The 27,194-nt window shown below is 41.4% G+C and overlaps 1 protein-coding gene across 1 annotated transcript in view; it reads left to right on the top strand.

The window, feature by feature from the left end:
* Nucleotides 1-1,341: 1,341 nt before the first annotated feature.
* The window catches only part of LOC108792742 (regulation of nuclear pre-mRNA domain-containing protein 1A-like), a gene marked incomplete at its 5' end in the record, with an annotated part of 56,152 nt that continues 30,299 nt past the window's right edge, over nt 1,342-27,194 (top strand). The window contains 3 exons of the mRNA XM_018563584.1: nt 1,342-1,458; nt 18,981-19,107; nt 19,194-19,369. Of these exons, the coding sequence (XP_018419086.1) occupies nt 1,342-1,458; nt 18,981-19,107; nt 19,194-19,369 (420 nt within the window). The remainder of the gene's footprint in view (nt 1,459-18,980; nt 19,108-19,193; nt 19,370-27,194) is intronic.

The raw sequence follows: 27,194 nt of genomic DNA, 5'->3' as shown, positions 1-27,194 counted from the left end.
TTTTTTTATCTCAAAGCCCTGAATGTTTTCATTTGGTCCTGAAAATTATGTATGCAATCCATCAGGTCTTTCTTGGAATCCACCAGAACTGTCAAATTCCCATCTTGGATCTCAAGGCACAGAGTGTCTTTATTTGGTCATGAAAATTCCATATGGAATCCACCATGTCTCATTAGGGAGACATTTTAGCTTCTGTAGACATCAACAATGCATGTCTCTATTTTTCCAGTGCATCAGCGATTTCTTCACTTTGCTGTGTGGAAGAAGTCCAATTCCCCAAAATAAGTTAGCTGTATCTGATATTTCCACAAAAAAAAAAAAACGAGCCTTCAAGCTAGATGACTATTTTTTTATTAGGCGCTCCTAACCACACATCCATTAGACAGACTAACTCCTTCTTTGTCATGAAGGCTCTTCTGCTGCAAGCTTTGGGCATTTTTTTTCATTGTGGCTTAGAGTTTGGTTGCTCAATGAATGAAAAACAAAGCAGGATTTTTGTACTATAAAACCTCTTTCTTCAAGTTAATTGAGGGACACAGGTTCCACCTGTCTTTTTGTTTATTACATATACTATAACATTTTGGAGTTCCCTTTACTCTCTGTTTTGTTGCCAATTATCAGAAGGCAAAAGTGTCTTTTTTGAAAGTTTTGGCTTTAGGTCTTTATTCAAGTGACACTAAACTCAGGAATTATGGTGCAAGTACCCTATTAATAAAAATTTAGCTTATTTGTGTATCAATCGGCTGTAGATCCTCAAATCATCTCTGAATTCATGCTGACACTGTCCTTCCTAATTGCTGATCCCCCGGCTTCTGTCACTACTGTTTACTGTTACACTTTGATTCATTTTCTTTCTTTCACATTTGTTGTGCTTTACCATATATAACTCGCCTTACCATCTTGTCTTGAACTGTATTGTAATTGTAATGTCTTCCTTCTGTTGTAAAGCGCTGCACAAATGGGCGCTGGTAGTTCTGTAATAATGTTCTGTATTAAGTAATAATGCAGTAGTCCAGGAAGGACCAAAATAACACATTTAGTGTAAACATTAATAGGCAAAGTCAGCTTTGTATTTCTTTGAGATTGTGTGAAGCACAAGTAGTGAAATCTTTTATACTCAGGTTTTTCTTGTGCATTTGTGTTATTAAGTTTGTACCTCGGTAAGTCCGCACTTGCATCAGCAGTGGTTAGCATGTTTGGCACAAGTACTAAAAAAACAGACTTTAAGGGATTTTGTAGACCGTATTTAGATTTGTGTCTGTAACAGTTTATCACTTTGTAGGCACAAATAAAATGTCAATATTAATGGGTTTTTTTAATATGAATTTTCATTTTGAAGATGGTGAGAAAAAAAACAAAAAGCGACCATATGAAGAAGTAATTGTTAACAAAGATGATGATGATGACGACGATGACGATAATGCTTCTTCAAAAAGTTTATCTGAAGATCCACCTCAGGTGCTGCATGATATGCCAATTTATTGTGATTGTATATATAATGTAGTTATTTTTTATGATTTGAGTCTGCAAAGTGATTAACTGTAATCAGGTTATTTTAATGGACTAGTTAAGGAAACGGTGCACACATACACTGCCAAAATTATTGGGGTACCCCAACAAATAATTGGATTCAGGTTTTCCCATGAAATTTCCTTGCTATTAAATATTTCACGGTCAACTATTAGTGGTATTATAACAAAGTGGAAGCAACTGGGAACAACAGCAACTCAGCCACGAAGTGATAGGCCACGTAAAGTGACAGCGGGGTCAGCGTATGCTGAAGCGCACAGTATGCAGAAGTCACCAACTGTCTGCAGAGTTAATAGCTACAGACCTCCAAACTTCGTGTGGCCTTCAGATTGGTACAACAGTGCGCAGAGAGCTTCATAGACTGGGTTTCCATGGCTGAGCAGCTGCATCCAAGCCTTGCATCACCAAGTGCAATGAAAAGCGTTGGATGCAGTGGTGTAAAGCACGCCGCCACCGGACTCTAGAGAAGTGGAGACATCTTCTCTGGAGTGACGGATCACGCTTCTCTGGCAATCTGATGGGCGTGTCTGGGTTTGGCGGTTGCCAGGAGAAAGGTACTTGCCTGACTGCATTGTGCCAAGTGTAAAGTTTGGTGGAGGGTGGATTATGGTGTATGGTCGTTTTTCAGGGGTTGGGCTTGGCCCCTTAGTTCTAGTGAAGGGAACTCTTAGGGCATCAGCATACGAAGACATTTTGGACAATTTCATGCTCCCAACTTTGTGGGAACAGTTTGGGGATGGCCCCTTTCTGTTCCAACATGACTGTGCACCAGTGCACAAAGCAAGGTCCATAAAGACATGGATGAGCGAGTTTGGGGTGGAGGAACTTGACTGGCCTGCACAGAGTCTTGACCTCAACCCGATAGAACACCTTTGGGGTGAATTAGAGTGGAGACTGCAAGCCAGGCCTTCTCATCCAACATTAGTATCTGACCTCAAAAGTGCGCTTCTGGAAGAATGGTCAAACATTCCCATAGACACACTCCTAAACTTTGTGGACACCTTCCCAGAAGAGTTGAAGCTGTTATAGCTGCAAAGGGTGGGCCAACTCAATATTGAACCCTACGGACTAAGACTGGGATGTCATTAAAGTTTGTTTGTGTGTGTGTAAAGGCAGGCGTTCCAATACTTTTGGCAATATAGTGCATGTTTGTGCTCAGGAAGGAAAGGTTGTTTTGTAGATTCTCTGTTGATACACTACTCATGTATTGGCTGCCACTTAACGTAAAGCTGTTATGTGTCTTCTGGGATGGAAGACTTGGTCATACAGGGGCTTCTGCCTAATTTTTTTTCTCATGATAACATTTTCCAAGATGTAAGAGCAACTTTAGGGACAACCAGCAATCAGTTAGAGGTCTGCAAGCTTGTAAATCAGCCAACTGTGAAGGATTAAATTCTCACACATTTTGTGGAATTAATCAAAGCAAAACTCCAGGCAGACTGCTAAGTACATTTTTAAATACCGTTTTTATATGTTTACTGTTTTACATGCTAGAGGATATGTGTACAGACTGTACATTCTTTCTTATGATTTGCACATATTTCCCTCACTGCACAGCCAGACAGGTAACTTATTTCCTCGTTTACCAATGTAGTTTTCTATGTCGCCCCTCTGCCTTCGGGCTGCTCAGTTGACAATTCAGTATTAGACAAGTCAGCATTATTACCGCTTTTCCTTTTAGAATTGAAGAGATCCAGAGGAGCTAAACAAATAATAAATTATTTGGCCTTTAAAACAAGTAAACAAATATGCATTCCAACTTCAAATTCAGCTGTTTGCCTGGGATTTAACTTTGCTTTTTTTTTTTGTTGCAGTAATGCACTTGATTCTAGTAATTTTGTGGGCTGCATCCCCTGAAATAATTCACTTTTAAGAAATTGCTGACTCCTTGCTACAAGGGTAACTAGTGCATTTGGGGCAAACAATTTATCCATTCCTCACAACTGTCCCTCATTTGGAACCAAATTCTTTTGTCCCTCTTCAGTTGTCCCTCTTTTTGGTCTGATGTACAGATATATATGAAAAGGTCCTATATAACTTCCAAAAGCATTATTATGCTCTGAAGCATGATTAATCTGTTCACCTATACAATTATACAATTATCTATTTTACGGCAGGCTTCTTAAAACATTTGCTGTGTGCTTTGAGTGCCCTTGAACATGGGTGCCACTCTGTATTAAAATCCCTGACTTTTAGGTCAAATTTGAGTATTTTGATGAATTTCAAGAAGCATATATAGATGCTGCTTCTGTTTTGTAGCCAGCTTTCTATATTATTATCATTATTATTATACAAGATTTATATAGCGCCAACAGTTTGCACAGAGCTTTACAATATAAGGAAGACATTACAATACAATTCAAGACAAGATGGTAAGGAGGGCCTGCCCCTGAGGGCTTACAATCTAAAAGGGAGGAGCAAGTGATACATGAGGAGGTAGCTGTGTGGGGATGAATTGTTTGAGAAAGTGATATTTCAGTGGTTAGGTTGAGGTCGGATAGGCTTCCCTGAAGAGATGAGTCTTAAGGGATCGCCTAAAGGTAGTCAGAGTGGGAGATAGACAGACAGGTTGGGGTAAAGAGTTGGGGGAGACTCTAGAGAAGTCCCGGAGGCAAGCATGGGAGGAGTTGACAAGGGAGCTAGAGGTCTTGGGAGGAGCGTAGGGGACGGTTAGGGTGATACTTAGAGGCAAGGTTTGAGATATAGACGGGGCTGAGTTGTGAATGGCTTTGTAAGTGGTTGTTAATATTTTGAATTTTATCCTTTGGGCGATTGGAAGCCAGTGCAGGGATTGACAGAGGGGGGTTGCAGATACTGAGCGGTTGGTTAGATGGATAAGTCTGCCAGCAGCATTCATGATAGACTGAAGGGGGGATAGCCATTGTAGAGGTAGGCCGATGAGGAGGGAGTTACAATAGTCGAGACGAGAGATAACAAGTGAGTGGATGAGCAGCTTTGTGGTTTCATTGGTGAGGAAGGGGCGTATTTTGGAGATGTTACGAAGGTGAATACCGCATGATTTGGATAGGGATTGGATGTGGGGAAGAAAGGCTTCCAGTATCACCTCTATGCTGATGACACTCAAATATATCTCTCCACTCCGCAACTCACCTCCTCAGTTTCCTTACGTATCACCAACCTACTAACTGACATATCCGTCTGGATGTCACAACATTTCTTAAAGCTCAATCTCTCAGGGGTGCGCGGGGGGAGGGAATATCATGCGCTTAATTTTTGAAAGATTGAGCTTTAAGAAATGTTGTGACATCCAGACGGATATGTCAGTTAGTAGGTTAGTGATACACAAGGAGACTGAGCGCAAGGAGATTGGTCAACTGACCAAGAGAGGAGGTGTAGATAGAGAAGAGAAGGGGTCCAAAGATAGAGCCTTGGGGGACCCCGACAGACAGGGGAAGAGGAGAGGAAGATGTAGATTTGTAGGTTACACTAAAAGAGCGCTTAGATAGGTAGGAGGAGAACCATGAGAGAGCAGAGTCTTCTAGGCCAAGCGAGTGGAGTTTCTTGAGGAGCAGTGGGTGGTCAACTGTGTCAAAAGCAGCAGAAAGGTCTAATAGCAAGAGTAAGGAGTAGTGGACATTGTTTTTAGCTGTTAGTAAGTCATGAGTGAGTTTCAGGAGGGCGGTTTCAGTGAAGTGTTGGGGGCGAAAGCCGGACTGTAAGGCATCAAGAAGGTTGTTATCGGTGAGGTGGCAGCTCAGGCGATTGTAGACGAGGCGTTCAAGGAGTTTGGAGGTGAAGGGGAGTGAGGAGATAGGTCTGAGATTGTTGAGGTCGGTGGGGTCCAGTGAAGGTTTTTTGGGTATTGGGGTGACTAGTGCATGTTTTAGAGGGGAGGGAAATATGCCAGTGGAGAGGGAAAGATTAAAAATGTGAGTAAGAGAGTGTAGGATAGAGGAAGAGGGTGATCGGAGTAGTGGTGAGGGAACAGGGTCCAGGGGGCAAGTGGTGAAGTGGGTGTCAGAGAGAAGCTTTGCAACCTCTGTGGTGACGGGGTCAAAAGAGGAAAGTAACAAGTGCAGTGGTGGGCCAGGTTCATAAATAGGGGAAGGTGACTGGACAGTGGGCATTTTATCTCTGATTTGCATCTATTTTTTGTTTTTGAAATGAATGACAATGTCCTGGGAAGTGAGTTAGTGGGTGGTGGCGGTGGGGGACATAGAGAGTTAAAAGTAGAAAAGAGTTGACAAGGTTTGGATGAGAGTGTGTTAATGAGAGTGACAAAATAAGTCTGGAAGCACAGAGGGAGGAGTTATATTTTAGGAGGGCATCTTTATACAGGGTAAAGTCTCGCAGAGACCTAGTTTTACACCACACTCGCTCCAGAGTGCGGCTATGTCTCTTGAGATATCTGGTTTCTTTAGTTTGCCACGGTTGTAGTGGGCGTGGTCTAAGTCTGCGTGTAGTGAGGAGCCAAGGTGTCTAGGGAGAATGAGAGCGAGCTGTTGAAGACAGAAATAGCCAGGTCAAGGCAGGACAGGGGTGAGATTTTGTCATAGAGGTAGTCAGTAGCAGAGTAGAGAAGAGAAGGGTTGAGGTGGTGAAGGTTTCTCTGTGTGACAGTGTGCAGTGTAGGGGGATTCATGGTTGGCGACAGGGTGAGGGTGAAACTGACAAGGTTGTGGTCTGAGAAGGGAAAAGGGGTGTAGGAGAGGTTGTAGGGTGTGCATAGGTGGGAGAAAACAAGATCTAGTATGTTACCATCAGAGTGAGTAGGAGTGTGTGTCCATTGCCTTAGGTCAAAAGAAGTGGTTAGGTTAAGAAATTGAGTGGAAGCTGGTGTGTTAATGTTATTAGCGATGTTAAACTCACCAAGAATGATGGGTATTTCTGAGGAGATAAAGTAGGGTAGCCAGGCAGAGAAGTCATCAAGAAAGCGAGATACGGGTCCAGGAGGCCGGTATATTACAGCAACCCTCAGAGAAACTGGAGAAAATAGGCGAATACAGTGAGCTTCAAAAGAGGAGAGGGATAGAGAGGGATGTGAAGGCAGAACTTGAAAAAGGCATTGTGGGGATTGAAGGATTCCCACTCCACCTCCTTTTTGTCCACTGGGCCTGGGTGAGTGTGTCCAGTGGAGGTCACCATGGGGGAGGGCAGCAGAGGAGGCCGAGTCGGATTCCTGAAGCCAGGTTTTAGTGACAGCAAGCATGTTAAAAGAATTGGAGATAAGATCATGCACAGCAGTGAGTTTGTTACAGACAGAGCGGGCATTCCAGAGCAGGGCCGTAGATATTTTTTTTTCCTGGGGGGGGGTCAGCTTCCTCAAATTATAAGACTTTATCTAGCAGGCACACAAAGGTTTGAAAAAAATATACCGGCCATATCATTCCTAAACCAATCCTTTACCCTGAGCAATATCGATTTTGCTGTTTGACACCATATGGATAAAAACCACGTTTTCAAAAGACTTATAATTGGTACCAATTCACACAAACTGCTTAGTATATACTTATTGGGATTTTGTTTTTACCAAAAACATTTAGCAGAATACATTTTGGCCTAACTTTAGGGAGAAATTTGATTTTATTTGATATTTTGTATAACAAGTTGAAAAAATATTTTTTCCCCACAATTTTTGGTCTTTAATTTATATGAAAAAATTAAATTAAAAAAATCAGTGGCAATCAAATAGCACCAAAAGAAAGCTCTTATTTGTGTAAAAAGTTAGGCGCCCGGGGGAAAGTCTTTTATTAGCGCCCCCCCAAATCAATCCATAGTTCAATGCTCTAGAGTCATTCTAGACAAACTGTTCCCTTGCCTATGTTTTCCCTTCTTGATCCACCATCAAATCCCCTCATTCTCCCGTGCTGCTTAGGTAATTTAGGAGCCACTTCTGGGCTCGCTTCAATTTTAATGGCATTGCCCCTTCTAATCTGTCATGGAGGAGAGACTTGAGTGATTTCAAGCCTACACCTACATGGTGGTTCAGGAGGGGTGCTGCCGCACCAAAAGAAGGGAGCACAGAAGTGGGTCTAAATCCACTGACCCACCATGGAGGCCCACCACATAGCAATGCATTATACAGCAATGCAGAATACCACCAGCTATAGAGGACTATAAATGCCAGGAATACATTATATAGCAACGCAGAATAATATGAAGCTACATACTCTGTGTTGCTCCAGGGTGGTGGCCTGATGTCTCCAGGGTCTCAGGAGGGCTTTGTGGAGTCTCAGGAGGGCTTTGTGGAGTCTCAGGAGGGCTTTGTGGAGTCTCAGGAAAGCTATGGGGAGTCTCAGGTGGGCTGTGCGGGGGTCTCAGGTGGGCTGTGCGGAGTCTCAGGTTGGGCTCTGCTGATTATTATTATTAATAATGTGTTCCGCTTTTTTTTCCATATATCTACTGCTAGTAAGCAGTAGATATATGCAAAAAGTGTTTTAAAAAAACGATTTGAAAAGGGTTAATACCTACCTGTGTCTTCCCCGCGCGCTCCCTTCCGAAAATTTGAAAATTCTCGGGCAGCTGCAAAGCATCTTGGGGTGGGCGAATGCAGAGTTCACATTTTCGGCCAGGACGTGAGGAGAGACACAAGGTAAGTCTATGGACACATGCACCCGCACGGGACAGGAAGTGCCAGCAAGCTCAGAGGAGTCAGCACTGGATCGGAGACCCGCTGGAGGGAAAGATGAAAAGGACAGGAAAGAAGATCAGATTAAGAGACATCATTAAAGGTAAGTGCTGACATTAACATTGGAGGGAGGGAAAAAGATTTTTTACTTTAATGTCACTTTAACTTTATTGCTATCACACAGGTTAACCAGTTCCTGTGTGATAGCATTCGGAGGTGACAGGTTCTCTTTATGAGCCTGCCCTCCAGTACAGACTTTGGACACTGGACTTAGGACGCACTGGACATAGGAACGCAACTGACACTTGACATAGGAACGCAATTGACTCGGGACTCAGGCCCGGTGCAGGCCTACGCGATCCGGGAACACGCGTCCCGGGATCGTGCGGTCCTGCACAATGCCGTGCGGCCCCATTAATTTCAATGGGGTGACATCCGCGCGGCAATCGCAGAAAAAAGGTACACGACGCGCGGCTGTTTTAGCCGGGATCATGTTTGGAAGCACTGGCGGAATCGCGGCGGGAAACCGTGCAATCCGCCCGGCGCGACTGGGGTGCCTTTAGAAAATAATGGCACCCAGAGCGCGATCAGTGCACACCTAGGCGACTCCCGTGGATTGTGGCTGCTGCCAGAGGAAAGGGAGTGCTGGTTCGGAGGGTGAATATTATGAAACACAGGGCCAGGATTAGGACAAATATCCCCAGAAGTAAGGAGAAGCAGAAGGGTGAGTGAAGTAAGGGGAGAGTGAGATTTATGAGTGAATGTGCCCCAGTGTCCTGGAGGTAACCCTTGCATGTAGGTTAAGAATGAGAAGGAGTTGATGAGTGCAGTAATAGGGAGAGGGTAGGAGAGAGGGTGCAATATATAATTTATGAGGTGGAGAGGGGGGGATTAAGAAGTGAAGACATAATTGTGAAAAGCAGTGGTAGAGAAGTCATGTTAAGTGAAGGAGAGTAGAATTCAGATATGGTAGAGACAGAGGTGAATGGAGTGAACAGGATTACCTGCAGTCTGTATGGAGCAATGTAGTTTATTTGTGTGTGCATTTTCTAAGTGTGAAGTTGATGACGACACTTAATATCAGATAGACACTTTGTATCAGAGAGACATTGCAAAGTGCCTCTGCCCCCTTGCAATTGTGCTTTCCCCCATAAGCACATCTGAATGTATAAAGGTGGCCATACACTTTACAACCATCGCAAGACCTTAGTCTTGCGATGGTTGTAAAGTACTTAAAAAAACATACGATCTGCCCATCTTGGACAGGCAGATCGTACTTGCGATCATCCTTGAGGGGCGGGCTTGCGATGACTGCAATGAGGGGCGGGCTTGCAAGGACGGCAAACGGGCAGTGTGCGCGTGCGCACACCGGCCCGTTCGTCAGTTGTCGAACCAGCAGGCCACTCACTCGCCGAGAATCGTACGATTCCCGGCGGGTTTTCCAGCCTGCTTGTTCGATGGAAGACGTGCGACCGTACAGTAGAAACGGTCGCACGCCTTCCATACACTGTACGATTCTCGTACGATCGCGGGATTTCCCGCGATTCTCGTATGAGAATCGTACAGTGTATGGGCACCTTAAGGCTATGGGGGGGGGGTGTATACCAATTAAACAATTGGGAAATGAGCGGGAAGGAAGTAATGAGACACTACAACACCAAATGTAACACAACCACTTGACACTTGCATTGGAAATGCTGTTTGATGTTTTAAGCAGCTTCCACAGTTACAGATCTCACGAGTGTCACTCACTTCACCTCACAGCCACAATTTGATGCTCACAAATGTTACCTCAGGTGTTCCCACCTCCCAGTTGCTCTCCTGGAATTGGCTGAGGGGACACCTCCAGCTGGTCTCTCTCTCTCTCCATACCAATTACAGGAAATACAGCACATGAAGTTTCCAGAATCACTGGATAGATGCTGCTCTGTACAAAAGTGTAATCTTTCTGTTCGGGCCTCTTCTAAGTTCACTGTATTTCTCTTAGATTCAACATATTCATTACTTATTTTTTTTTTTAATATAAACGCTGGCTGAATTTTTAATTTGACCTTGCATAAAATTTACAACTCAATATCTTTTCTCTTCCATCCTTCTTACATAATTGCTTGCTATTTTTTCTCCCTTTTATAAGTATTGATATTTTTATTCACAATTTAACTTACTTGCTCCTTGTCTTAAGAGAGGATGAGGCAGCCCTACTTTGCCCCAGCCTCCTGGGATACACGTTATAATAGTTGGCAGTGTGCAGATAAGGGACAGACTTAAGGACATTTTTTATTTTATTTAGTAAAGTGCATTAACATTCAGTGGCTTGAGATCTTGAATCCTTTTGTTGGAACAGTCCAACTCATCTTGCTTACAATAGTGATAATGAAATCTGCCAGCACAGTACACGCAAGTTTACTTATGGCAAACAAAACTCACTCACCCCCTCAAACAGTGAGAACAATCCAGAATATTTCACTTCTGGAATTTCCAGAAAAGAACATCTAAAAAGCTAAGCTGCAATTTTTAAATACCGTATATACTCGAGTATAAGCCGAGATTTTCAGCCCATTTTTTTGGGTCTTTATCATACAGCAAAGGACACAAGCTCCAATCATAGACTTTTATCATAGGTTAAATGCAGCCATCTTCAGGTGACTAGACATTGGCAAACAGAATTGTGGGGCGGGCCATACAACCCCTCTCACCCCCAGAAATCCTCAGGTTTTTTTTGCTAGTTTTCTTAGGAACAATAACCTTTCTCTACTGAGAGTTTGTTTCTGGCTAAAATCTACTTCTACAACCTATCTAAAGAGGACTCTCACATCAACCTAGCTAACCTAAGCCACTGAGACTGTGATCTTGCAGCTTTTGGATCGGTGCACCTCGGCAAGCCTTGGGGAGCATACCCGGACCCCACCATGTGAAGTATGTGGGGCTGATCTGTAATGTTACTTAGACGTTAGCCTGCGTGTGTTACTCTCTCATCCTTGGTACACCCTAGACATCTCCTACATCTTGGATGCCTCCTACATCTTAGACACCTCCTACATCTTAGATCTGAGGGTCTCCCTCCTCCCAGAACAACCCACACACACTATTGGTGTCCCTGGACCCCTGGTCCCTGCCTTTTCAGTTTGAGAGTTGGGTCAAATGGTATCTGCAACACATTAAGTGATATGTGATGCACTTGGAGTACAGTGCAACTTTTTCCCATTGAATGGGTTTATGAGTAGCTGCCATTCGACAATGTGACACATTTGGGGGTGGATTAGTCCCACCCCAAAAGGAAGATCCCTGGTTTCCCTCAAACTACAGCAGCCATTTTGAGCACATGGTCCTGAAAGGGACACACATATCTGCTCCATCTCTGGGCACTGGGTTTCAGCGCGGGCTTTCACCTTCAGTCGCGAAACACAGGTCCGCTGCACACCTTCTGCTTTGGAGCCCAGATCATGAGTACCCTTACCACAATGGCAGATGTCAGGCACAAGGGAAATGGGACTAGGGGGCAGGCCAGCACACAAAGTGCAGAGGGCCTTGACAGAACCAAACAGGTCGCTTACCGACTTGGCCATCGCAGAACCTTTGCTTCTAGGCGATGAGGGAGTCGTCGGAGTTGGAGGTCTCCTCTTGGGAGGAAGGGCAAATGGGCCATGATTTTTCTCTGGCTTAAGAAAACCAGTGCGGAGTTGGTGGACGCAGTGTGCACATTTGCAGCTAGAAATGCTTCCATTACAGGTCAGTAAGGCCCCAGGACCGGATGGCTTTACAGCCAGATACTATAAACGGTTTGAGGAGCAATTAAGTCCCTTTACAAAAGTATGCAACTCAGTAACGGAGTGTTACTTTTTCCTACACAGACGCTAGAAGCCCATATATCTGTACTTCCAAAACCAGGGAAAGATCTAACAATGTGGACATTTTCGTCCTATCTCCCTTATAAATATAGATCTTAATTTATATGCAAAAATGATGGCTTCAAGGCTAAAAAAAAATCTGCCTAAATGTATATATATAGATCAAACTGGATTTGTACAGGGACGGGAAGCCAGAGATAGTACCACCAGGGTCATTAACTTAAGTCTAGCACAAAAGGAGAATAAAGCTCTTTGCCTTCTGTCAATAGACGCTGAAAAAGCATTTAACAGAGTAAACCTGCTTTTTCTTAGGGAGTCCCTTATACATGCGGGTCTGGGAGAGCAATATGTATCAAAGGTGATGGCATTATACCTTCACCCTACTGCAAAGGTAAGGGTGAATGGAGATCTTTCTAACCCCTTCCCCATATTTAATGGCACTCGTCAGGGCTGTCCATTATCACCCCTCCTGTATGTCATAGTGATGGAACAATTAGCAGCTACTATTAGACAAAATCCATTGATTTAAGGGTTTGTCTGATCCAAAACAACAACACAAATTGGCTTTATATGCGGATGATTTACTTCTATTTATAACTTCCCCCTTGGTATCATTACCTAATATTCTGAACGAACTGAAGAAATATGGTGATCTGAGTAACTTCCATATAAATATATCAAAATCGGAATTTCTGAATATATCATTAACGGATGAAGTACAATCAAGCATCAAGGAATGCTATTCATTTAGATGGCAGCCCAAACAAATTGTATACCTAGGTATTAATATCCCGAAAGACCTTAATACACTGAAGGCCATGAACTTTAGAGATTGGACAGATAACATTTTCGATCAGTTCCACACTTGGAACTGTTTGAAATGGTCTTGGATGGGTAGAGTCAATATATTAAAAATGGATATCCTGCCTAAAATCTTATATAGGTTTCAGACAGTACCTATTTTGCTGCCAAGATCCTTCTTTCAAAAACTTAAGTCGGCAGCAATAACATTTATATGGGCTAACAAAACCCCACGGATTAGTGCTAAAGTATTAACAAGGCCAAAACAAAGGGGAGGACTGGGATTACCGGATTTTGTCCTATATCATAAAGCAGCTGTAATTCTGAGAATATTGGATTGGATACATAGTAGTCAAGTGAAAGGGGGTGTAAAACTTGAGACAAATATTGCCCCTATTCCATTGAGGAACATCCCATGGCTGCCAATAGAGAACAGACCCCTTATGTCTACACTGCCATATTTGGCAAAGCCGGTGCTTTGAATTTGGGATAGAACTCTCGATAAATATAAACTCTCGGCTAAACCAGGGCCCCTGACTCCCATTGCGGGTAACCCACAATTTCCACCAGGCATGCGGGTGGCATCCTTCCTGAATATTGATAACATCTTCAATGTACTGATATGGTACGTCTTAGAGAAAGGAAAAGAAGAATTGAAAATAGAACTTAGGCCAGAGAGACAAACAAATGGAAAATCATGGTTAGAGGCAATGCAGTTATCAGACTATATTAGAAGTCTTGGGACGGTAGAACTCTGAATAGACCATTTACGCCATTCAAGAAGCTATGTTTGAAGGAAACAACTACTGAACATGCATTGTCGGTGGTGTATGGTCTGTTGAGAGAAGGGAAAGCCAAAGGGCATACAAAATATATGAAGAGATGGGAACAAGATCTGAGGAGAGTGATATCAGGTAATGAATGGGAAAGAATATTTACTATGACACACAGTTCAGTAACATCCTCATTTCATCAGGAAAAAAACTATAAAATATTGTCCAGATGGTACAGGTGCCCAGAAGGAATTAAATATATTAATCCAGATATGTCAGATAGATGTTGGAGGTGCAATGTTGAGGAGGGAACGTACTTGCATATTTGGTGGAGCTGTCCTAGACTACAGACGTACTGGGATTTAATATTTAAAGTATATCGTTCTATAGGAACCATAAATTTGCAAAAGGATCCCATAATTGCATTACTATCTTTAATCCCTGGCCCTATAAAAAAAATAAAGACAGACATTTTAAGATTTGTATTGGCTGCAGCTAAAGTTAACATTTCACGTGGTTGGAAATCTGCAGATACACCTTCAATGGAGAGTTGGGGGAGTATAATGGAAGAAATAAGACTTATGGAGGAATTAAATGCCAGGGATGCGGGTAGAATGGATAAATATGACAAGATATGGGAGAAGTGGGAAGTATACAGACACAGAAATTTGAGAGATTGGTAAAAAAGGATAGAGCGGAAAGGAAGAGAATTAAAGGTGAGGCTCCCGCAGAGCCATAGAATCTATAAATAAATACATAATAGGGCTTAACGTTATTGGGATGAATCTCAGAGAGGTGTAATTAAATATTATTATTATGAAATATATATATATATATATATTTTTTAATAGTTGTATAGCACTAGACCTGTAGAGTATGGTAGAATAGAGTAGATGGTGGTTAGTATGTTGATGTAGGGGGGTTGGAGAGAGGATATAATTTTCGGAGCGTTAATTAGGTTAGGGGGGTGTGAGTAGTTTAACACAATATTTAGATATAGGGTACACATTCATGCACACTGAGAATACAAGTTAATAGTGGGAGGGTAAAGGGGTAGGGAATAAAGGGGTAATGTAATTGATTATAGACACTGTATTATAGATCATATATAAAGAGAGAACACAAAATACATAGTTACATAGTATTTGAGGTTGAATAAAGACATTAGTCCATCAAGTCCAACCTATTAGGATCTCATTCTAGGAGTACCTGTACCCCTGTATATTACGGTCCCTTAAGAAATCGTCCAAAAGTTAGTAGTGGTTGAGGTATATTTATAAAGCAAGGGTTAAGAGGGCATGAGGGTTTTAAAACATGGTTTGAAGAAACTAACACTGAAGGTTTTTTTTAAATAAATTCTTCCTATAATTTATCCCCCCCGAAGTAGAAATGATAGGTGAATAAATGCGAGAAGTAGAGAAGATAGGGATGTTAGGAGGTTGGGTAATGCATATTGAATGAATAGGTATGTATGGTTGTAAAAGTAATGGCATTGATATTTATATGGAGAGATGTATAGTTTAAGTTAATTACAAGAGTAAATTATATTGTAATATACATGCATTTCTGCTTTTTTTAAATATATACTTGTATAAATGAGTTTATGTGGAAAAATAATAAAAACTATATTAAACAAAAAAAAAAAGTCTCCATTTACTGGCCCTAACGTCACCAGTATAGGTTCTCAGAAGAAAAAATTCTGGTCTGCAGAGATTCTATTTGACGGGGGAAAGACTCTTTTGGTCAGTCTTTTGGACCTCTTTGTTAAGGAAGTCCCTGGGGGGCAAAGCAGATTCTTACGTAAGAAAAAAGCAAAGATCCCTGCAACAAAGTCATTCTCTCAAGGGTTTTGAAAAAGTTCCATTCCTCCCAATCAGGCTTCCTCTTCCAAAATGAGCTCAATGCACAGTTACATCACAAGTTCTAGATGTTTAAGCAATCGGGCACCAAGTCCATCTTGTAATGAGGGGGCTCCCTGATGTCATCAAGTGGGGGGGTGCTCTGTTGGCCTTCTTGACCACCTGGCCTCGGGACATTTTCTCCTCGTTTAATGCCTTCAAATCTTCCCTCTACTTCGTGGAGATTAAGGGATATTCACATTGCCTTGAAGCTATTACAGGAGTCACTCTTCAGAAGTGATTGTTCCGGTTCATTCGGAAGAATGCTTTCAGGGATACTTCAACCTGTATGCAATTGCAAAACCCAATGCGAATGTTTGCCCCCATCTTGGATCTCAAGGTTCTCAATCAATCAAGGATGTGTACTTGCATGTCCTCATCAGCTGTTCGTGCACTTTGCGGTGGAAGAATAGAACTTCCCGTTCGTAGCTCTTCCCTTTGGCATCTCCATGGCTCTCGAGGTCTTTACCGAGATATTAGTCCTGGTTCTTGCTCTCCACATTGTGGGGTATCTGGACAATATCTAGAGGCAGAGCCAGCTGTGCCCCTCCCCTGTCTGTCTCTCCAGTGAGCACTGGAAGAACAGAGAGGGGAGGGTGGAGTCTCTGCTGGTAGGAGACTGTGAGCTGAGCGATCAGCAGTTGCAAGATCACTCAGTTCAGCCGACCCACACTGCCTGTATTGGGAAAAATATATTTTACTCTCCAATAGATCTCCTTTATTTTATTGTTTTTGCCTTTTTGCATAGCCTTTGTTGTCACCATTCTATTTGTATTATATTTTTATAACCGTTATAGTTCAAACTGTAATAGCAATTGCTTTTATCAATTATAGCCCTTGGTTAGTAACATTTGTGGGATTTCTTTGAATATTACTTCTCATGTATGCAATATGTGTGTATTCATCAAACAACTTGAACATGAAAGAGCATGTCACTGCAGTGACAGAACAGAAGTGTGCATTGGTACAGCGGGAGTGAGCTCAGAGGCAGGTGCTGTGGCAAGTTGAACGGGGGCCTATGGTAAAGGTCGTGAGAGCTTGTTTAATAAATGGGAACACATGCTAATATATATACACTGAGTGGCCAGACCATTATACCTCTAGCCAGTTGCTAGAGGGCCAGACCCTTATAAATAGGGAAGCAGGTTGTTTACCACGACAGTAGAAGTGATTTTTTTTCTGAAGAGATGGGTAAACAACGCGATTTAACAGCCTTTCAAACGTGGGATGATTGTTGGCGCTCAAGCCATGGAGCGAGTATCATCAAAACAGCAGAATTCGTTAAATGTTCAAGAGCAGCTGTTGTTAAAGTGTTTAAAGACTGGACTGTCAGCAGAAAATCTGGGTCTGAACGTGCGAATTGTGGCCATCAGAGACTAGTCAATGTTAGGGCAGAACGGAGAGTGGCAAGACTGGTACAAGACAACAGAAGGGCAACAGTGCAGTGTCAGATTCCTCGCATCACCTTTCAACATCTCGTGGAGTCACGAGGCGGCCCAAAGAAGTCATCTCGTGGCCCAACGAAGTACTGATGTGGTGGTCATAATAATCTGGCCAATCTGGTGAAACTCGAATAATTAGAATATCGTGCAAAAGTTCATTTATTTCACTAATGGCTTACAGCTCATGAAAACCCCAAATCCACAATCTCAGAAAATTAGAATATTGTGAAATGGTACAATATTCTTGGCTCAAAGTGTCCCACTCTAATCAGCTAATTAAGCCATAACACTTGCAAAGGGTTCCTGAGCCTTTAAATGGTCTCTCAGTCTGGTTCAGTAGGGATAACAATCATGGGAAAGACTGCTGACCTGACAGTTTAAAAGCACACTGTTTTCCCTGAGTTATGCTATGAAACATGTATTATTAGCCAATTTTTTGGTAATGGGGTCACGTCAGGTAAATATGACTTGTTACCAGTTATACAGTAAGGTGCACACGAAATGGGCTTTGAACAGTGGTACAGTAGAAAGGCATCATGGCACACTCACAAACCAGCATGTAAAACAACTTGTCTCACCACTAAGGACAATGACAGAGGTTTGGATACACGTCTTCTGCAAAGGATGTGTAAGCCGCACTGCCGCGCCAAGGCACCTCTTATAGTGCGGTCCTAACTCTAAACTATGAGAGTCTCCATCTTGGAGCACATGGGGGCAGAAGATATCAAATTGGGTGCAGGCCTGTCAGGAGGACGCCCCACCTAGTGCGGCTTACACATCCTTTGCAGAAGACGTGTATCCAAACCTCTGTCATTGTCCTTAGTGGTGAGACAAGTTGTTTTACATGCTGGTTTGTGAGTGTGCCATGATGCCTTTCTACTGTACGTCAGGTAAATAGACACCAAACATGTCAAACCTTAAAATTGTGCGCCTGCAAAAAACTACCATACCCTAAATTGGCCAGAGGCGATGCTTTAAAAGCTTTTACCGCTCATCAATTTAATGTTAACAGTGATTGAGTGCCCTAAAATTACTTGCACTCCAACGTACACAGTGATCTTTAACAAATGTGGTGCAATTGTCGTTTTTGCATGTACGTGCACCTGACGTGTGTTTGAGTTTGTGCATGTATGTGGTTACAGTAGACTGTTTTTGTTTTTTTATGTGTCTTTAATTTTATACTTTCTTTCCTTTTTTTTTTTTAAGCAAAACTTTATTGCTATAACATAATGGACTAATAAGCCCACTATGATATAGCACAGACACAGTGATAGGTCTTCTTTATGGATATATCAGAGGTGTATTAGACCCCTAATGTTATCTAGGGACACCAGAGAAGCTAAAGAAGCAGAAAAAAATGACAGTCTGAAAGCTGAATTATTTAATTCACATCACTTCCACATTCAGTGATCGGATGGGAGATTAGCTGGTGGAATGTGATAATTTCTTCTCTGATCCAGCCACAGAGACCCGTCAGTCTGGTCCCAGGCCCACACAGAGGAAAGCGCAGCCCAGGATAGCCGGCGGTGGAGGGACGGGCGGCACCCTTCACTCACCATTCCTGTTATAGACCCACCCAAACGCTTGTATATTTCAAAGACTTCAATTTGTCAAACTTTCCCACCCAAGTTTGGGAGCAGGAAAGGACATTTATAAATGCCCATCCACCCTGCTGCAGCAGCCCTTCGGCCGTTTATTTGCAAGCTGCCGGACGGCAAGTGGTAAAATAGAAACCACAAACTTTACACTGCATTTAGGTACAGGGAATATATACAGTGTTAAAATGCTTAGGCTTTATTCTTCATGTAACCCAGAATTTTGTTAGCCTTTGTAACATCTATCAATAATTTTTGTTTATTTTGCTATCTCTAAGCATTTACAAATATTTATTCTCTTCTGTTTTGCCCATGTGTTATTGAAGCATGGCTTTATAGCATTGCTGGTGTCAGCATTGTAAATCTTATTTGTCACACTGCTGTTGATTTTATCTTATATAAACTATTCGATAGTAAGTATATTGGTTTTAATATTGCTTTAGAGTCTAAAACATATTGGCCGTATTTAATCAGCTGAAAATGTGGCTTTGCTTTTTCTTCTAGACCACAGATCTTATAAGGGCACTGCAGGAACTGGAAAATGCAGCTTCTGGAGATGCAGCTGTGCATCAGAGGATAGGCTCATTGCCAGTAGAAGTACAAGATGTGTCACTTCTGAACAAGATTACTGGTAAGCAATGGATTATATCAGTACCAAGTATACTTAAAAACTGTCTTCATGCATTTATGCAAATGTTTTCTTTTTGGACTATTTAGATAAAGCTTCTGGAGATCAGCTAGCAAAGATGGTGGATGATGCTTGCATGCTGCTTGCAGATTATAATGGCAGACTAGCAGCAGAAATAGATGACCGCAAACAGCTGAACAAAATGCTGTCAGACTTCCTGCAATGTCAGAAGGAGGTCCTCGATGAGAAGGAACACCAACTAGAAGTGCGTACTTTTTAATTTTTTTTCCATTTCTCTTACAATATATTTGGCAAAATTTTAGATTGAAAATACCGTATTTTTCGCTCCATAAGACGCACTTTTTTCCCTCCAAAAGGAGGGGAAAAATGTGCCTGCGTCTTATGCAGTTTCGGGCACCGGGCGAGTACTTTTTTTGTACATTTAGCTCTGCTAAAGCAGAGCTAAATGTACAGTAGGAGCCACTGCTCGTTTAATACGAGTGATCTATTGAGATCACTCGTATTAAAACGAGGCGGCGGCGATCGAGATCACCATAGAGCAGACTAAGAACGGACGTTCTATGTCTGCTCTGTGTGATCACTGAGACCGTGGCGCTGTAATCACAGCGCCACCTGTCTCAGCGGTCACTAACTGCAGCCACAGAAGCTACGGTCTGTCGAGTGCTCCATAAGGCACACCGGACCTCCCTGCGTCCTATGGTCCAGTGCGTCTTATGGAACGCAAAATACGGTAAGTGAAACTTGATTAGTCAACAAACTTAGACTTTAGAGCAGAGCTACAAAGCATATTTTAACTTGTGACTAGTCAAATATGTAAGACATTTTCAAGGGCAATTGACTTTTATGGTACAGGCTAATGCCCCCATTAGTCTTTAAAATGGTTAATTAGAATGACACAATAGTTGGGGATGATATTACCAAATCTGATTAAGGTAGTCCAATCTTATGCATGCTTGGATGGCCAAATCTATAAAATCTAACAGATTATGCGGCTATGTAATTTGGTTCTGATCTAATTTCATCTCGCATTTAAGATATCTGAGTAGTTACTGAGCCACGTGCATAGCTGCATAGCACAGTTTTAAAATGACAGTACACTCGGGAGGTAAATCATAAAAATGCATGCAAATACCTTGAACAATTAACAGTCCTTCCTTCTGGAGGGTTGCTACTTTTGTTTCCCATGGTCCCTGTGTGTGTTTATAAAGTAGCCACAATTCCAAGCTCACTCCCGTGACTGACTACAATCACACGTTTAGTTTATTCATTTGTATTGAGATTGTTTATCACGGGAGCAGGCTCGGAGTGGTGGCTACTTTACAACACACACACAGGGACCTTGGAGAACAAAAGTAGCCTCCCTCCAGAAGGGAGGACCGTGTCAGCACCAATTCAGGGATAGTTTGAGGCCCTACAGCACAGTGATACACAGATAAGCAACATTATTGTTAAATGTTAAGGTGCATGAATGCATTTTTAAGATTTAACTCCTGAGTTTAGTGTTAATTCACGCTAATGTGTACTACTAAAACTACCTGATCTGTTAGGTAATTGGCATTTCCACAGGTACATTGAGGGTATATATAACACTAAAAAAAAAATTAATAACATCATGCAAGACTAGCTTATGGTAAGTAAACCTTTAGACCCAATTTACTTACCCAAAAGCAAGTAAATACAATATGTAGTTACGTAATCTGATGTCAACTCTGTATCATTCTTTATAACTGAGTTCATGTCAAAAATCACCCATGAATAGAATGGAAGAATTGTAGAAAAGTAATTCTTCGCCATTATAATTTTCTTTACTTTATAAGTAGTACATGTGTTAGGACCACATTACCTAAACATTTTCTAGCTGTGAAGGAATAATATGTCTGTGTTGTGAGAGGTGTTCATGAATACTTTGTACTATACTAATATTTACAGTAAGTGGGTTGAAGGAGATTTAGGGAGTGGTGTTTTTAAAAGTATGCTTTAATCTTAATTTTGCATTTTAAGTAAATTTTTATTGAGACTTCAACAATTTTAAGTAGCATATTGAACAAAACAGTCAACATAACATAATACAGCAATAACAATGTAGGCATGTATTGATGATAACATAGATAGGAAAATAAGAGTAGTAAGAAAATGTTACTTCGTATAGACAGACATAAACCAGAAAACCTGTAAGTGCAAGTATGCTCAGTCATCAGGGCAGTAGGACTTAAATACCAAATGTTCAAACATCCAGAACTAAAGTAGAGGGTAGATCCTACCGGAAAAAAAAAACAGAAAATGTAAACACAGGAAAGAACAACAGTGGTAATAAAAGAGGGTGGAGGGAGCGGGAGTGACACCAGACTAAGCAGCGCTTAGTAACGGACAGAAAACCATTGTTAGAGTTGAAGGTAGCCCCTGCAAGAGTTATGGGGAAGAAATAGTATATCCAAGGTGTCCATATAGCATTGTATTTGTCCAATTTGTCCTCCTGTCGAGGTGTAAGGTTATAAAATATCATGGTGTAAGACATGTAATGACATGTAATCAAAAAAACTGTCAGAGTGTGGGGGTCTTCCTGGAGCGGACAATCACATGTTTAGCAACAGTAAAGATGTGCAGATGCAATTTAAATTGAGTTGGGGAATAGTCAAACAGCTTTTTATTTAGAAGTGCAATATAAGTAGAGAACGCATCACAGTACAAATCTTACAAAAAATTTACAGACCAAAAATGGGAAGCAACTGTGCAGTAACACCAAATGTGGACGTACCCTCTATCTGCCAACTTCTAAAACAGTTGGTAGAGTAAAACAGGAGTGCTCTAGAAATTCTATGTGGGACCCGGTTACACAGTAAAAGTAACTTGTAGTTGGTTTCCAAGGCCGACACTGTGGAGGAGCTCCTAGGAGTGGCAGTCCAAATCTGATCCAAGTCCTCGCTAGTCAAGCCCCACCCAGTTTGGATTCCCATTTAGTAACATAAGGAGTTAGAGAAGGTTGAGAAGCTTCCAGAAGTTGGGAGTAAAGGAGAGAGATAACACCAGGTAAATAATGGTCCGAATCACATAGACGCTCAAACTGTTTTTTGGGAGTGTTCTAGAAATGTGTACCGCAAGACATTCAAATAGTGTTTTATTTGAAGGTAACAATTAAGTTTATGGAGGGGAGGCGGTACTTTTTCCTTAAAGTGGAGAACTGTTTAACCCCAGCAGAATCCACCAATCTAGCATTACTTTAATCATCCTTAATCGATTCAAGCACTTGTCTCTAGCAGGAGTAAAATCAGTTTGCTGGATGTCTGCCATATTTCCCAGTTTAAGGGATGTTGCATATTAACACATGCTTTTTACACAAGTTGAAATGTGTTTTCTTTGTATTTTTGTGAAATGGAAAACGTGGTTTCCTTCACAAAGTTATAAAAGTTCATGCCAATGATCATTAAAGCCCAACTCTGTACACAATGTTTTTGTGTGTATACAAATGCTACTTCTCAGTTGTAATAGATTGTCCAGTTTACAGAATGTTAAAATCAATTCTCTTTCTGCAGAATAGTACAGCTCCTGTGGTATGGACAGTTGCAGTGTCTCATAGACCGCAGTGCTGGTTGTTTTTTTCGCCATTCACAAAATGTAGCCTGCAGCCATATCTTTTGTGACTGGCCAAAAGGTAAAAGGGGGCAGAGAAACTACATCAGTGATGCAGTCTGTGAGAGTCACAGCACTCATATTCGCAACAGGCTTGTACTGTGAGGTAATCAGACAACATAAGATAGCTGAGAAGTGTTAACATTTATTTACACATCAACTTGGAAAAATCTTTATGCCCAGAGTTGGGCTTTAATATACATTATCATGTATAACCATTCATTCAGAGGAGCACCAGAAGCATGTTCTTGCTTCAAAAACAATGGTGCAGAAAGGTACTTTTTCTTTTTAGTATCACCATAGGCAAATATATGAATGACCCCTAAATGACTGGCAAACTACATTCTTCACTTACAGTAATGCTAAACTCAGGAGTTAGATCTTAAAAATGCATTCAAATATCTTAACTATTAACAAAAATTTAACTTATTTGTATATTACTCGGCTGTAGACCCTCAAATCATCTTTGAATTGGGGCTATGTTTTGTTCCCCATGGCCCCTGTGTGTGTTGTAAAGTAGCCACCACTCCAAGCTCATTCCTGTGATGGACTACAATCTCCATACAAATCAGTAAACTAAACATAAGATTATGGTCCATCAAGGGAGTGAACCTGGAGCTTTGACTACTTTACAACACACACAGGGACCATGGAGAACAAATGTAGCCACCCTCTAGAAGGAAAGACAGTGTCAGCACCAATTCAGACATGCTTTGAGGATCTATAGCCAAGTGGTACACAAAAAAGATCAATTTTGTTTATGGTTAAGGTACTGGAATGCATTTTTAAAAATGTAACTCCTGGGTTTAGTGTCACTTCAAAGTTAAACTTCAGGCAGACATAAAAGACACAAATTAATGCAGCTTATTCATTTATACATTCTTTTTTAATGCAAGCAATGTAAGTACCTGAATTTGACTTGGTATTGGCCTGTTGAGTCTCTGTATAGCAGGGCTGGAGTGTGAAAGAAAGAAAGAAGCAGCACGAAGAACTAATTGGTCCATGTGCTGTGAAGAGGCATGCTTATAGGAGACCAAAGAGATGAGCTTGTGTCTTCTTTCTTTCATTGTCCAGTCATAGGCTAAAGCTCAAAGTGACAATTCAGGAGTTAAATCTTAAAAATGCACACAAGTCCCTAACTATTGAACTACAATCTCACCTATAGTTTACTAATTTGTATTGAAGTTATAGTCTATCAGGGGAGTGAGGTTAGAGCTACTTTACAACACACAGGGACCACGGGGAACAAAAGTAGCCATCTTCCAGAAGGAAGGACAGAGTCAGCATGAATTCAGAGAAATTAAGCATAAATAAGCTAAGCTTTTTAATAGTTATGGTACTTGAATGCATTTTTAAGCTTTCACTCTTGAGTTTAGTGTCACTTTAAGGATGCCTATTGGCATAAAAAGTACTGTGAATGAAATCTATGTATTAATGATGAATAGTGCAACAAAAACTGTTTTTTTTAATTTTTTTTTTATTTTACCATTTACCTACCGGTAATTACAATTTTCTACACAGATTAAAATCTGAATCTTTGGATAGAAAATAACTTAAAAGCAGAGGCCCTGTAGAATAAAAAATAGTAGCGGTATTTTTTGTGTATTTGCAGTAATGCTTAATGCTTATGTAAAATCATTTTTAGTACACACAAACACATTAAAATGCCAAATTGTTTTGTTTAACCTCTTGCCGTGCGCCCGTAGTAGAAAAACGGACGGACGGCACTGCTGCATCTGCGGGTTGCCGTCTCCAGACGGCAATTTTTTTCTGCTCGCGCGCGCCCCCTAGCGGGCACGCACGGGCAGAAAAGACCCGACAATGCACACACCCGGTACCGGGTGTCACACATATAGGCGATCAGCGGGTCCATAGCCCGCCGATCGTCGCAGCGCTGAATACTGAAAAATGGCCTGGATGGGAAGGGGGTTTAACACCGCGGATGTCAACTGGTTAATATAAAATATGGGGTCAGGTTGAGTAAGTAGATACAAAACATATCCAGCTTTAAAATTGTGTGCACCCATGCAATGGTGAAAAACTATTGAAAATTATCTACAAGTGACACTTTAAAAGCCTTTACTGCTCATCAGTTTAGGTAATAGTGAATTATAGCCCTAAGATTATTGTTATCACTCCAACATTCACTGTAATACCTAACATGTGAGGTGCAATCTCTGTTTACATACATGTGCATACCCTACATTCATACGCAAATGCCAAGGGGCAGCGGGGGAACTTTTACATTTTTTTTTTTTTTTTAACTTAAAGTGACATTAAAGGCAAATTACAAATTTCCCCCCATGCTAGTGTGAGGACTTAGCTTAAATGATGCCTCTTGATTCAATCATCTTCTTTCCTGTAATTTTCAGGAGTCCCTCCAGCGCTGGTGACGGTATCTGATCCAGCGCTGACTCCTCTCTCTTCCTGCCACTTCCTGTCCCACGGAGTCTGTGCGGGTGCACGCTGCCTCCATTGACTTACTTTGTGTCTCTCCTCGTCTCCCGGCCAAAGATCTGAACTGCCCATGCGTCTGCCCCATGATCCTTTGCAGCCGCCGGAGAATCTTCAGATCTTCGGATGGGAGAGTGCGGCGGAGACGCAGGTAAGTTCACAAAAGGGTTAAAGCTTTTTTTAATGTTTTTGCATATATCTACTGCTTGCTAGCAGTGGATATATGCAAAAATACACAAGGGTTTAATCATTTAACTCTATAGGGACCCTATGTGATAGCATTTGTAGGTGACTTGTTCTCTTTTTGGAGACAGGGTTCTTTTAGACCCCTAATATCTCCCCTGCTTCATAGGCATTTCATCCGGGCTTATGATAGCTCCAAATTGGGACGGAATGAGTGCACAACGCTTACTGATTCAGTGGTCATAGAGCAGATCAGGGAACGGACACTCACTGGTCCGCTCAGCTCACCGCTTTGACACCTTTTGGGGAGGCAGCGGCACATTCATAGGCTGGTACAAGTGATCAGGCAGCTCTACAAACTCCCAGATCACTTGTATTTTAAAGCGCTTTGCCTACGCTTTAAACAATACCAAGATCACAGCCGGGAGCTGAATGTTATTTATGTATCTAAAACACCTCCATTTTAGGGCTCTGAAACTGGCAAGCAGACATCCAGTGACTATGAGAGCTGGTTATTTTTTGCTTATAATAGCTCCTTGATTATAGGGCATCCAAAGAACTACAAGAAGTTCAACTTGTGCAAGCACCTGGACATGCTTTTCAACATGTACATCATTTTCACATAGTTATTGAGGGGAATTTATCAAAACTGGAGCAGACAGAGTCTGGAGCAGTTGCCCATGGCAACCAGTTAGCATATCTGTTTTATTCTGTGCAATTAAGATTTGAAAATGAAAGAGAGATGCTGATTGGTTGCAATGCACAGCTGCTCCCGATTTTGTCTGCTCCAGTTTTGATAAATGGCCCTCATTATGTTTACTATAAAGTGTATGTATATTCTAAATCTATTGTTCAGTATGTTAACCATTATGTCTCACTGTGTAACCGATTCACATAAATTTTTATCTGGAAAACCTGCCAGTAACAGCACTTCCTGATGCAGGGTGACAGTACTTAGCCACTGCACCATAGATAGTTTGCTGTTTGGGCCCTTTAAAATCGACACCGGGGTCGGATTGTAAAGTAGGCTGTAACCAGCTGCTTCACTCCCTGTGATTTTGTGTAACGCAATCACTAAACACTAGCTCTGCCTTTGCACACAATACATTGTCCATTGTAATGAATGGGGGAAGAGAGCTCAGTTGTAAGTTACACAGATTGCTTGCAAAGCACGGAGGTGGCCATTTCCATGAGGATATGAAGAGGAAAGCTAACAAAAAACAAAGCAAGAGTACATCTTAACCCTTAAAACTCTCGAACCCATGTAAAAACAATTTAAACTGCAAGAAACACTTTCTTTTCTTTTTTTTCTTTTAGCTTATGCTTTGTGAATTGGAACATGTAACAAAATTAAAATAGGTGTTATCCCAATTTGGCTGCAAAAGTGGACGTACACTTTAAAGAAACTGTATACAGTGAAACATGATCCTAAGCATACTCAAAAAAGATTTATGGTTTACATATACTGTTAAGTGATGCATTATAAACAGGGCCTTTCAAGTTATCACACAGATTGGCACTCATTTGGAACTAGTGGTTGATTAAGACATTTGAGGCTAATGAACATTGCAATTGTAATCAGTTTTGTTTTAGTACAGTACATCAAAAATATAAAATATGCATAGTACTATAATAAGTGCTGCTTTACGATGGCTATGCATACTTGTTATTCCATGAGTCTGTATACATCTCCATTTATATCTCACATGATTTTGCAGTAGAATTGGTAAGTTTTAAGAACGTAATGATGTTAAATGTGTGGTTTTGTTAACCATTTCTAGATTGTATTGCAGGAAATGGATATT

The sequence above is a fragment of the Nanorana parkeri genome, unplaced genomic scaffold (assembly GCF_000935625.1).
Source record: "Nanorana parkeri isolate BGI_ZX_2015 unplaced genomic scaffold, ASM93562v1 scaffold678, whole genome shotgun sequence".
NCBI lineage: Eukaryota > Metazoa > Chordata > Amphibia > Anura > Dicroglossidae > Nanorana > Nanorana parkeri.
Note: the sequence above shows the minus strand (reverse complement) of the source record. Positions and strands in the feature narration are given on the sequence as shown.